Here is a 14309-nt window from a genome sequence, read left to right as displayed (position 1 = left end):
CACAGACCTCTGTGATAACCCCCAGGGCTTGCATGGGGAATCACTGATTGACCTCCCTGTAGGTGCCTGAGGATTGGTAATTAAATTTAAAGTTTATTTATTAATGTCACAAGTAGACTTACATGAACACTGCAATGAAATTATTGTGAAAATCCCCAAATCGCCACTCTCCGGTGCCTGTTCAGGTGCACTGAGGGAGAATTTAGCATGGTCAATGCACCTAACCAGCACATCTTTCAGACTGTGGGAGGAAGCCAGAGCACCTGGAAATAAAACCAACGCAGACACAGGGAGAAGGTGCAGACTCACACAAAGACAGTGACTTGAGCCGGGAACTGAAACTGGGTCCCTGGCGCTGTGAGGCAGTTGTGCTAACCACTGTGCCACCCCAATTAACCAAACAGGTGGAGCTCATATACTGAGTCCTTTATAAAGCAGGCCCCTGAGTGGGTCCATTATTCCATTGGCCTGGTTGGGACCTGTTGTGTTCACCAGAGTCTTGTGGTTTTTGCTTTACTTTATTTTGTGCAATAAAGCGCTGTTCCTTTACAGGCGACTCTTGGTGTTGTTATAGCCTCATAAGTGTGATGTGTTCTATAATGTGACTGGAAATTTGGCATTGAAATGCTGGGAGAAGAGAAAGGATTAGGAGCACTACAGCTACCTTGGCACTTCTTGGTTAGGTAAAATCCAATGAGAATGAGGTCCATTTTGTATGCAACACCCAACAAGTGAATGCAGGTACGCCCATTAGACAGTGACAGTTGCAGTTATTGCAGGCAACAAATTTCCCCAGTATCTGTATGCACAAAGTTGCATGAAGTAGGCAGGTATTAAGGAAACACTGTGTGCATGAAATGCCACCAAGATAATTGGACATGTTCTTAAATTGCTAAAGTATAGATTGACAGTACAAGAGAAGGAAAGTTACAGAGAACAGCGAGGACACTTTGATTCCATGTTACCTTACCCAAAAGTGACAACAAAAGGTATCAGCGATGATTTGATTTTATTTGATTTATTATTGTCACATGTATACAGTGAAAAGTATTGTTTCTTTTGCATTATACAGACAAAGCACTCTGTGCATAGAGAAGGAAATGAGAGAGTGAAGAATGTAGTGTTACAGTCATAGCTAGGGTGTAGAGAAAGGTCAACTTAATGCAAAGTAAGTCCATTCTAAAGTTTGATGGCAGCAAGAGTCGGTTGGTTTGTGACCTCAGACTTTTGTATCTTCTTCCCAACAGAAGAAGATAGAGGAGAAAATGTCCGGGGTGCGTGTGGTCCTTAGTTATGTTGTCTGCTTTGCTGAGACAGTGGGAAGTGTAGACAAAGTCAATGGATAGAGGCTGGTTTGCATGATGGATTGGGCTACATTCATGACCTTTTGTATTTCCTTGCGGTCTTGGGCCGAGCAGGAGCCATATCAAATTGTGATACAGCCAGAAAGAATGCTTTCTATGGTGCATCTCTAAAAGTTGGTGAGAGTCATAGCTGACATGCCAAATTGCGTGAATCTCCTGAGAAAGTAGAGGCTTTGGTGGGTTTTCTTAACTATAATGTCAGCATGGGGGGGGACCAGGACAGGTTGTTGGTGATCTGGATGCCTAAAATCTTGAAGCTTTTGGCCCTTTCTACTTCATCCCCGTTGACATAGACAGGGACATGTTCTCCTTTTATGCTTCCTGAAGTCGATGACAATCTCCTTCATTTTGTTGACATTGAGGGAGAGGTTATTGTTGCCGCACCAGTTCACCAGATTCTCTATCTCATTCCTGTACTCTGTCTCATCATTGTTTGAGATGATGAGCTGAGGAGGAACTTCTTCACTCAAAGGGTGGTGAATCTCTGGAATTCTCTACCCGTTGAAGTGGTGGAGGCTACCTCGTTGAATATGTTTAAGTCACGGGTAGATAGATTTCTGATAGACAGGGGAATTAAGGGTTATGGGGAGCAGGCGGGAAAGTGGAACTGATCCACTTCAGATCAGCCATGATCTTATTGAATGGCGGGGCAGACTCAAAGGGCTAGATGGCCTACTCCTGCTCCTCTTTCTTATGTTCTTACGAGATCTGACCCACTACGGTGGTGTCGTCAGCAAATTTGAAAATTGAATTGGAGGGGAATTTGGCAACACAGTCATCGGTGTAAAAGGAGTACTAGGGGGCAGAGAACACAAATGATTATATATCTGTGTGTGTGTGATGTTCTGCCTCTTGATATTGCAAGCACGACTAGGTGAGATAATAACAGAAACATCCAACCCTGAGAGCATTCAATCAGTGCAGTAAGTTGACTGATTAATAGAATTTCTGCTGGTAAAATATAGAAAGATGCCCGGTATTTAAAAAATAATCAAAAGTCAAAAGTTCCGCTGGGTGCATCACCACAAATTGCAAATATACTTGACATGCAATACAAAGTGCGCAACAGAAATACAAACAGATCATGGCAGAAAGTTAGGACTGATTTAATCCCCGTCCATAATGAATTATTGTTTGCACTTTTTGCTGAGAAGTTTTTTTTTGTTCATTTGTTCACAAGATGTGGTTATTGTTGGCTCGGTGAGCATTTGTCACCCCTGATGAATTTAGGGTGGGTACATGAGCCTGGAATAGCATAGCAATTACTGAAACATGACCAAGGGAGGGACAGCACTGGCAGCTCAATGTTACAGGTACAGATGCTATAGAAAAATAGAACAGGAGGTAAGAGAGGAGGGCGAGTCGCGCTTTTGATTAGGGAAAGCATCACGGCCTAAGTGGTTCGACAAAAAAGGGCAGCATGGACGAGTTGGGCTGAAGGGCATGTTTACTTGCTGTAAACCTCTGTGACTCTATCCCTAATTGCACTTGAGCAAGTGTTTATGAGCTGCCTCCTTGACCTGCTGGCAGTCCATGTGGTGCAGGCACATCCACTGTGGTGTTAGGGAGAGACTTGCAGGATCTTCATCCAATGACAAGGGAAGGAATGGCGAAAGTTTAAATTTTATTTATTAGTGTCAAAAGTAGGCTTACATTAACACTGCAAGGAAGTTACTGTGAAAACCGCCTCATCGCCACACTTCGGTACCTGTTTGGATACACTGAGGGAGAATTTAGCATGGCCAATGCATGCCTTTCAGACTATGGGAGGAGACCGGAGCACCCAGAGGAAACCCATGTAGATGCAGGGAGAACATGCAGACTGCACACAGACAGTGATCCAAGCGGGGAACTGAACCTGAGTCCCTGGTTCTGTGAGGCAGCAGTGCTAACCACTGTACTACCTTGTGCCATATGTAACTAATGACAAAAATACATTGCAAAGAATAAAGAACAGTCCTGCACAGGATCAGGCCCCTGGGCCCATCATGTCTGTACCGACACATGATGCCTTTCGGAAGACCTTATACCTCCATGTGGTCCATATCCCTCTATTCATTGACCATTCATGTACCTGTCAAGATGCCTCTTAAACGTTGCTATGGTACCTGCTTCTACCACCTCCTCTAGCAATGCATTCCAGCCACTTCCCACTCTCTTGTGTAAAAAATTTGCCTCTCATATCTCCTTTAAACTTTCCCCCTTTTACTTTAAACTTCATGTCCCATAGCAATTGACATTTCTATCCTGGGAAAAAGTCTCTGACTATCCATTCTATCCATACCTCATAATTTTGTAGACTTCTATCAGTTCACCCCTTCAGCCTCTGACATTCAAGTGTGGAGTTTGCACGCTCTCTCTGTCTGTGTGGGTTTCCTTCGGGTGCTCTGGTTTCCTCCCTCAGGCCAAAGATATGTGGGTTAGGTTGATTGGCCACGCTAAATTGCTCCTTAGTGTCAGGGGGTCTAGCAGGGTAGATATGTGGTGTTAGGGGCTTGGGTGGGATTGTAACTGGTGCAGACTCCGTGAGCCGAATGTCCTCCTTCTGAGCTGTCGGGATTCTATGAAAAATTTGGACAGCCTCGCCAATCCCGAAACCTTAAAATTACATCCGAAGTCAACAGACCTTTCCATGGTCCGGCCCTCACCTGCTCCGATTCCCATGGTGGACGATGTGGTAAAATTCAGGTGTAAGTTTTTAAAAATCCTTTCAGATTGTTGCGCAATTTCTTACCCGATTATATTGATCGTAGAATCCCTACAGTGCAGAAGGAGGCCATTCGGCCCATTGAGTCCACACCGACAACAGTCCCACCCAGGCCCCATCTCTGCATGTAATTCCCCTGGCACTAAGGAGAAGGCCCATCCAGACCTGTTCATCGTAACCCCAAAATGCTTCCAAAATTCATGTGGTGGCCACACTAAAGTTTTGTTGGGAGCAAGGCGAAGTCTTCTCCCGTTTACGTATTCTTGGAGAACGATTGCAGATTTTTACATCGTCATTTTCTGCCATAAGGTTGAGATGTGTGGGCCAGTTAAAAATTGACACCGTGTGTGACAGACAGGAGAAAAGAAGAAACGAGATATAACACTACGGCCTAATCATCTCACGCCTGTTAGCTTCTATTGATTGGAAACCTGATGTTATCGCTGCTGATTGCTTTTTTTCCCCAGCTGCACAGGGGATAAAGTACACCAGACTGACACCCGCTTTAAGCTGACGAGCGTTGATTGAGTTTCCTTGATGAGGCAGGTGCAAAGTCTTAGAGGGTACGCAGACAGCACGGCACCAGCAGCGTAGTGCGTACGCCTCTCTTGGTAACAGAAAAGTTAATCAGAATTGGAAAATGAGAGCCCCAGTTTGAATTCGCTGTGCGACGGAGAATCTGTTGCTAATTGAATAGGAAGTCACATCTGAAGATGTGCCGCTCGGTTCATGAGTGCTGCTAAAAAAATGCACATACTTGGGGCTGGAGATGAAATTGAAATGTGTGTGATCGAGTGAATTGAAATTGCACTATTAGGTATCTCCATCTGGAAATTACTGTAAGTGACATTAATGTGCAAATAAGAAATGGCTACTTGTATCAACTTCCTCTTCCCCTCTGTTTTATTGGGGGCATGAAGCTATTTAACAGAAACTGCTCTGATAAAATAGCAGAGAGAGGAATTTGGCCTCAATGCAATCAAGATTCACACAATAGCAAGTAAATTTAGACTCCAATCATTAATAAACATGCTACATGATGGTTTTCAAAATCGTAGAGTCCCTGTAGTGCAGAAGGAGGCCATTTGGCCCATCGAGCCTGTACCGACAACAATCCCACCCAACACTATCCCCGTAATGCCAGGCATTTACCCTGCCAGTCCCCCTGACTCTCAGGGAAAATTGAACATGGGCTAATCAGCCTAGCCTGCATACCTTTGCGGTGTGGGAGAAAACCAGAGCACCTGGGGAAACCCATGCAGACACAGGGAGAACATGCAAACTCCACACAGTCACCCAAGGCCAGAATTGAACCCGAGTCCTTTGCACTGTGAGGCAGCAGTGCTAACCACTATGCCACCAGGTATGGTATAGGTGAATGGTGGTTCAATGGGTATTCTTAAATATACTAACATTTTATCAGCAATGACCAAGGGCTGGTTTGGCAATCCTTTTTCTTCACTGAACTATTAGTATTTTGTACGTAATCTAGGCTGTCACGTCAGCACAGTAGTGAGAGAGTGCCGCACTGTTGAAGGTGCTATCTTTTGTACACAACATATTAATTCACAGATTGATATATGAGATGCCGTGACACTTTATGGAGAACAGCAGGTGATGTTTGCTTTGTCTTGGCCAGTGTTCAACCCTCTTCCAAAAACTGGAGCTTAGCTAGATTTTGGCTTGTGCCTGTTTTCATATTAACAGGAACCTATAATTCTTAAATGGTTGTTGAAATAACTCCTCAGAGGCCAGTGCCCCTTCACCAGTTTCCCTTTGTTTACAAAGCTCAATTCCACTCTTAAGAGTGCTTCAGGTACAAAGTCAGAAGCAGGAGTGTTTGCATGTTCTCCACGTGTCTGATACTCCTCAGTATATATACAAATTAGACTCCCTAATTGGGCGGGCAATCGTTATCTCAATCGGGGAGCTCATTACATCTGATGTCTTTAGACATCCAGTGCTAGATTTCTTATAAAATGGCGATGGTGAGCTAAGGGGTTAGAAAGATACCAACCCTATTTTGAGATCATAGACAATCCTGGGGACTTTAACATTTCGGATATGGCCTACCGGTGTTGATAGATTTCCTGGTTTCCAGCTGTGAAAGTTTTCTTCTGAAAATATCAGGCATATAGTGACCTAATAAGTATGAATGACTTTTTCAAAAAATTGACATCAGTAATGGTGTATTTTATGTCCTTAACAACACCCTAAACACTTTACAATCAAAATAAAACCTCTTGCAAGGCTTCGATGGTTCAATGTAATGAAATGTAGCAGCAACACAGCAAGATCCCACAAGCAACAGATGAACTGAATGAATGGTTAACCTGTTAATTAATTATTTATTAATTTGTTAATCATAGAAACCCTACAATGCAGAAAGAGGCCATTGGGCCCATCGAGTCTGTACCGACCACAATCCCACCCAGGCCCCATCCCCACATATTTACCCACTAATCCCGCTAACCTATGCATCTCAGGACACTAAGGGGCAATTTTATCGTGGCCAATCAACCTAACCCGCACATCTTTGGACTGTGGGAGGAAACCGGAGTACCTGGAGGAAACCCATGCAGACACGGGGAGAATGTGCAAACTCCTCACAAACCCTTAATTCTTGAACCTTGACCTTCGAACCTTGAATCTAGATTCACCTTGCCATTGTAATTCAGACAAACTTTTCAATGCTAGTAACTGGATCAGCCAGTTTCGCTAGTTAGCAGGGCCCACAGGCACGTTCAGGGATTGACCTGGCATGGACAGTTGAAGGGGCTTGGGGAGCGAATCTGGGGAGGGGCGGTGGGGGTGGCATCTGGAACGGGAGTGAGGAGAATGGAGAACCTTCTGTTGTCCGCTCCTGTTCTGACTTGTCAGGGGGAACCCCTAGAACTATCAGCTCTGATTATGCGCTCAAACCTTGGATCGAAGATTCACTCCGTCTGAGGGGAGAGTGCTGCCAACTAGTCAAGGTCAGTTTGCGAGAGATTAGAGCACGACAGTGGAAGCAATTTTCCACATGACTTTTTGGTTTTGGGTTTGAATAAATGAAATTTAGCCATAAATATCCAAACTAGCATTTATAAATCTCGCATCAATTATAAAATGAGCTAATTGCATTTGTTTTTAATCTGCCCTCAATTGTCTAACTAATCAAATTTGGTTCTTGGGTTTGCTGATTTTTTTTGACCTTTTTACAATCATTGACACCGTTACCTTTCTATTCTAACTTTTGGGTAATGTCTCTATGCTTTTCCAGGCAATGGAACATTGATTGGAGCTTCCACCAATGTGGTGTGTGCTGGGATAGCAGAACAACATGGCTACGGCTTCTCCTTCATGGCCTTTTTCAGGTAAGACTTGCTTGAACACTTTGTCCAAACACAAGAAGACATTGGCTGGAATTCTCCGGCCGTACCCAAACTCCTGGAAGGAAGATCCCATCCTTCCTGCCACTTTCTCCTGAGGCAGGAAGGCTGAGCAAAAATTGTCCCCACCTGGAAAATAAAAGTCCAGCCCAACAAGGGTGGCACGGTGGCACAGTGGTTAGCATTGCTGCCTCACAGCACCAGAGACCTGGGTTCAATTTCCAGCTTGGGTCACTGTCTGTGTGGAGTCTGCACATTCTCCCCATGTCTGCGTGGGTTTCCTCCAGGTGCTCCAGCTTCCTCTCACATTCCAAAAAAGTGTGCTGGTTAGGTGCATTGGCCAAGCTAAATTCTCTCTGCGTACCTGAACAGGTGTGGGTGTGTGGCGACTAGGGGGTTTTCACAGTAATTTCATTGCAGTGTTAATGTAAGCCTACTTACATTAGGCAAATTTTTTTACACAAGGTGGTGGGTGCCTGCAACTCACTGCCAGGGGTGGTAGTGGAAGCAGATACGATAGTGACTTTTAAGGGGCTTCTTAACAAATACATGAATATGATGGGAACAAAGGAATACAGTCCCGGCAGGGTAGGGGGTTTTAGTTTAGTCAGGCAGTATGGTTGGTGCAGGCTTGGAGGGCCGAAGGGCCTCTTCCTGTGCAGTAATTTTCTTTTTACTTTGTTCTCCAGTCCCGCCGGCAGCGCACCCCTGCCTGTGGATTTCCCAGCGGTATGGGGTGACATCAATGGGAAATCCCATTGACTGCAGCGGGACCGGAGAAATCCTCCACTCGCGAATAGCTCACTGCTTTCTTCCCTTGGTAAACACATGGCTGGGAGGCCAGAAAGTCTTGCCCAATAAATACAAGAATAAGCATGTGTTTTACAATGGAGTTCCCAGTGTGAGGTGGTACATTTTGATAGGGAGGAAGAGTCTAAACCGGATAGAGGAGCAAAGGGACCTGGGGCTATACATTCACAAGTCAATAAGTGTTAAGAAGGGAACAAATGAAAGCAAGCTACGTACTGGGGTTTACTTCTATTGGGATAGAATTGAGAATGAGAGGTGTTTAAGGCTAACGTTTATTTATTAGTCACAAGTAAGCTTACATTGACACTGCAATGAAGTGACTGTGAAAATCCCCTAGTCACCACACTCCGATGCCTGTTCGGGTACACTGAGGGAGAATTTAGCATGGCCAATGCACCTAACCAGCACGTCTTTTGGAATGTGTCTGCATGTGTTTCCTCCAGGTCCCTGGTGCTGAGGACCTGGAGGAAATACCTGCAGACACAGGGAGAATGTATAGACTCCCCATAGACAGCGACTGAACTGGGAATCGAACCCAAGACCCTGGTACTAAGGCAGCAATGCTTGTCACTGTGCCACGGCGCTACCTTAGTTGGGTTGGACTTTTATTTTCCAGATGGTTAATAAGAGTGGGGACAATTCTGGCTCAGCCTCCCTGCCTCAGGAGAAAGTGGCATGAAGGATGGGATTTTCATTCCAGGGGTTTGAGTATGGACTCCAATGGGCCAGCCTAGCCAGGAAAAGGTTGTGAGGCAGGATGTGGAAGCAGGCTCTTTAAAAGACCCACCTCGGAGCCATCAGACTTCGCCCCAGTTGTAATAAAAAACAGGCCCTGTGGGAACATGGTGGCACTGCTGCCTCACAGCATCAGGGACCCAGGTTCAGTTTCCAGCTTGGGTCACTGTCTGCGCGGAGTCTGTATGTTCTCCCCGTGTCTGCGGGGTTTCCTCCAGATGCTCCGGTTTCCTCCCACAGTCTGAAAGACATGCTGGTTAGGTGCATTGGCCATACTAAATTCTTCCTACGTGTACCCAAACAGGCGCCAGAGTGCGGTGACTGGGGGACTTTCACATTGGCTTCATTGTAGTGTTACTATAAGCCTATTTGTGGCTAATAAATTATACTTCAACACCCTTTCACTTCCACCCACACAGTCCCTGTTCCCCTTTCATGTCTCATTTTCCCACACACCGCCTATGGCTTTTTGTTCCCCATGCTTAGCTATGGCACTTCCGTGCCCATTCATCCACTATTCACTTGAAGTACCAATGAATGCTATAGTGACAATAGGTTATGAAAAAAAAACTTCTGGATAATATTAATTCAATGATGATGTTCTAAGTCCTTTAACAAAAACACACTATTAGCTCAAGAGTTTAAAAAAGTGTCAGTCATCCAGACCTTTTCAAGGTCAATAGTGGAAAATGCAAGCACTTGAACCTTTTTATTTTGTGTATGTTTTGTGCAATTGAGAATATAGATCAGTGAGTTAAAACTGTTAAAAAGCAATGTTTTCCCTGAGCTCAGGTATTTCTGTACTATAATAGATTTCTGGGCTCTCAGGCAAGCCCCATTATGCATTCTATAGGGTTCACTGTATACTGTATATTGTGGATAAATGAGTGTGGAAATCTTATAGAATGGTAAGAGGGACCAAAGAATTCTGCTGGGGGGCATATCTTAATATGGAGACGTCAGAGACCATGGACGGCAGGTGGCTGCATCCCTTGCCTTTGGGGAACGAGGGACAATAGGGGTCGGTGAGAAGTTTCATGGAAGTTTGGGTGGGAATTCCTTGGCATGGGGGGAGGATGAGGAGGACCTTTTGTACATACCATTCAATACGTCTTGTCATGTAGACTATGGTTCACAACCCCTGAGTTGCAGAGAACCAGGGTGGCACTGCTGCTTCACAGCTCTAGGGACATAGGTTCGATTCCTGGCTCGGGTCACTGTCTGTGTAGAGTTTGCACATTCTTCTTGTGTCTGCATGGGTTTCCTCCGGGTACTGCGGTTTCCTCCCATAGTCCAAAGATGTGCAGGTTAGGTTGATTGGCCATGCTTAAAAAATGTCCCTCAGTGTCCTGAGATGTGTAGTTGAGAGGGATTAGTGGGTAAAATGTGTGGGGGTCTGGAGGTAGGGCCTGGGTGGGATTGTGTTCAATGCAGACTTGAAGGGCTTCCTTCTGCACTGTATGGTTCTATAATTCTATCATTGTTTGAAAAGCTGGCTTGAATGCATGAACATTGTTAAGGGCCTATCCCTGCAATGGAGCTAGTCAGTTTGGAAATACAGGGTGCAGATTCATGACCTGCACCAGCCTGCACTCTTAAAAAAGGGTGTTAAAAATTGGAAACAACGGGAGTTGGGTCAGGAATCCTGGAATCAGTTCTGGCACCCATTTTAAAAGTCTACAGAGTTTCCCCGACCATTAAATATTCAACCCATCACATTAGGCTTATATTGAACCTTGGTTAATCAACACTGGAGTACTTGTAGAGTCTTGGCCTCCCTATTCAAAAGGGATAGAGAGACATTGAGAAAGGTGCAAAATTCGCAAGAATGACACCAGATCTGAGAGGACACACTGTTCAGCTAAATCCAGAACAGGCTTTTCTCTAGTAAGAAATCTCACAACACCAGGTTAAGGTCCGACAGGTGTATTTGGTAGCACGAGCTTTCGGAGTTCTGCACCTTCATCAGGTGAGTGCCAGTCCAATGCCAGCAACTCCATATCAAGGTTTTTCTCCAGAAAAGAGAACCCTGAGAAATGACCTGATTGAGGTATTTCAGACAACAGAAGAGTTTGATAGGGCAAACATAGAGGATGTGTTTCCAGATATGAAGTCACAGGTATGAAATGGTTGCTGACAAGTCAAATGGAGAGGGAGAAACTTATTTAATTCAAAGTTTCGTTAGGTGGATGAGCTCTCTATCTCAAGAAGTATTTAAGGCAAATAACTCAGATACATTTAAGGGGAAGTTTGATAGACATGTTGAGGAGAAAAGAATAACAGGGTTAGCTGAAGGGGAAGGGAAGGAAGCTGATTTGGAGCATAGATTTTAGGGGAGGCAGTGGCGTTAGTGTTACAAAGACCCAACGTAATGTTCTGGTACCTGGGTTCACATCCCACCATAGCACATGGTGAAATCTGAAATCACTAAAAACCTGGAATTAAAATCTAGAATTGGCCATTGTCGATTGTCATAAAACTCATCTCGTTCACCAATGGAAATCTTACCCGATCTGGTCTACACGTGGCTCTCCTGGCCCACGGCAATGTGGTTCGATCTTAAGTGCCCTGTAACATGTTCAAGCGTAATTAGGGATGGGCAATAAATGCTGAATTTACTCAGTAATGAACAAAACAATTTTTTTCATCTATTGCTGGAGCTATGCAGCAAGGAACCTTAGCTTGTATCTAACATCACTCACTGCAAATCAGGCCTTGGAAATTCTTGACACCGGCACGATGCTGCATTCCCCAGACAAATACAAAATTAATACCTTTCCTCAAAAGCACGTGTTGGGATGGAAATAGAATTCAATATATTAAGTAACAATAGTAAGAAGCTTCTAAGGTTTCCCCAGAGACATGAACCTGAGATAGGCCTGCAGTAATGCAGTTACCTTCATTAAGTGAAAGGAGTTATTCTTAGCCTCCTGCTTCTTAGTTCTGCACCTACTAATTGGATCCTGACAGCAAGGTGAAGACAACCCCTCCTGGCCCACCAGACCCTGACATCTTCTTGGCTATTTCTGGAGAACAACACAAATAAGTTCCTGAGATCACAAGAATTGACTGGTAATTATAGCGTCAGAGAGTTTTACAGAACAAAAAGAGGCCATTTGGTCCATTGTGGTCATCCAGTACCAATCCATTCTAATCCCATTTTCCAGCACTTGGTCCATAGCCTAGTATGCTACGGTGTTTCAAGTGCTCATCTAAATGCTCAAACGTTCCCACATGTAGTGATGTACAAGGCAGGCTATCCTCTATTCCCACAATAAGGTTTTTCCTAAAACTGATTGCTCATGTCTCACCAGGGCTTATAGCTTGGGGTATACTCCACACCAAGCATTGCTGACCAGGAGTCTCTGTTGCTTTCATCACTCACCATTGTCAGGTGTCGGAGGGATCGTGTAGATTGACACTTAACCTGTTTGACTGTGTTATGAACACACCTTCACTTGGCCATCAGATCCTGGGGTGAGACTCGAACCCAGAGCTTCCAGGTCAGAGGCAGGGACCCTACCCACTGCACCACAAGACCTGCTACAGAATTGACTAGGACTATGATACAGTGGTGGCTCTGGGGAGGAACAGGGAGAGAAATCTTTCACAAAGAGATTCAGACCATATATTTTGACCTTGTTCAGTGTTGTGTGGTAGGAGGAGGAAAATTGCTCCATTAAATACATAACTGCATGGCAGCACAATGGCAGTCACTTGGTTCATCGAGCTTGTATTTGGAATCATGCGCCCTGATTCTATTTTCACACCCCATGTTTCAATGCACTGAACATAAAATGTTTCATTATGTACATTTTATATTCTTTCATCTTTCAATTAGTATATTGGATTTATAAAAGTTTCCGTCTCAGCGTATAATGAGCCAAATCAAACACTTCTTGAACGCAAGCCATTAATATTCTTCAGTGAACTGTGAAACTATCAAGTGGAAGAGGTCCTATTATCAGTAGATCATTAGTGTCGCACTTAAGACGTAGTGATTAACTCTCAGTGTGTGCTATGTACTCAACTCCAAGCCATTTCAGATGTGTTGTGGAAAGCATTTACCAAGACCAATGTGATATTAATTAGTGTTCTGACACTGCGTGATACCTCTGTTAATTACCTCTGAGCTTCTGCCTCCACACTGGTATCATGTAAGGGTGCAGTACTACGGACAGGTGTGAAAGAACTTGTCGCTCTGTGGCACCTTTTTACCTCAGAACAGCCCAAAGCAATCCACAATCAATTAAAGTGAAGGCAAAATACTGCAGATGCTGGAATCTGAAACAAAAACAGAAAATGTCAGAAAGTCTTAGCAGATCTAACAGCATCTGTGGAGCAAGGACAACACTGATAGCATGGTGGCACAGTGGTTAGCACTGCTGCCTCACGGCACAAGGGACCCAGGTTCAATTCTGGCCTTGGGTGACTGTCTGAGGGCCTTATGTAGACCAGACCAAGAAAGGACAGCAGATTGCCTCCTTTGAAGCACATTAAGGAATCAGTTGGGATTTTATGACAATCTGGTAATTAGTTACATGATCACAATTGTTGGCATTAGTTTTTTCTGGTTTTATTTAATTAACTGGAATATTAAATTCTCCTTTTGAGGGGGAAGGAGTGAACTCATTAGTTCAGGCCTTGTGGATTACCCGTTAAGCACTTTAACTGCTATATCATGGTTTCTGGTAATGAACAGTTCAATTCTCCCGTGACCCCGCTGGTGGGTTCAACGATGGTTTGGCAGGAGGCCAAAATATTGCTTTTATCCTGGAGTGAATTTTCCATTGTTGCCCATCATGGCGGATAAAGAAACCCCCTGGTGGCTGGCATGAAACTTAATTGCATTTTGCTAATGGGATACATGGAAGATAGAGCACCACAGCGCAGTACAGGCTCTTTGGCCCCGGATATTGCGCCAACCTGTGAAACCAATCCAAATTCCATCTAACCTACACTATTCCAATATCATTCATATGTTTATCCAATGACCATTTAATTGCCCTTAATGTTGGCAAGTCCGTTACTGTTGCAGGCAAGGCATTACATGCCCTTATTACTAACTGAGTAAAGAATCTACCTCTGGTATCTGTCCTATATCTATCAAGCCTCAATTTAAAGCTATGCCCTCTCGTGCTAGCCATCTCCATCTGAGGAAAAAGGCTCTCACTGCCCACTCTATCTAACCCTGTGATTATCTTATATGCCTCAATTAAGTCACATCTTAACCTTCTTCTCTGTAATGAAAATAACCTCAAATCCCTCCGCCTTTTCCTCATTAGACCTTCCCACCATACCAGGCAACATCCTGGTGAATCT

At 44.3% G+C, this 14309-nt stretch overlaps 1 protein-coding gene across 1 annotated transcript in view; it reads left to right on the top strand.

Moving 5' to 3' along the window:
• Positions 1-14309, top strand: part of oca2 (oculocutaneous albinism II) — a 358743-nt gene that overhangs the window by 284845 nt on the left and 59589 nt on the right. The window contains exon 22 of the mRNA XM_080197616.1: positions 7334-7427. Within this exon, the coding sequence (XP_080053742.1) occupies positions 7334-7427 (94 nt within the window). The remainder of the gene's footprint in view (positions 1-7333; positions 7428-14309) is intronic.

Source organism: Carcharhinus amblyrhynchos, chromosome 10 (assembly GCF_965287045.1).
Source record: "Carcharhinus amblyrhynchos chromosome 10, sCarAmb.v2.hapA, whole genome shotgun sequence".
NCBI lineage: Eukaryota > Metazoa > Chordata > Chondrichthyes > Carcharhiniformes > Carcharhinidae > Carcharhinus > Carcharhinus amblyrhynchos.
This window is presented reverse-complemented; position numbering and strand designations above follow the sequence as displayed.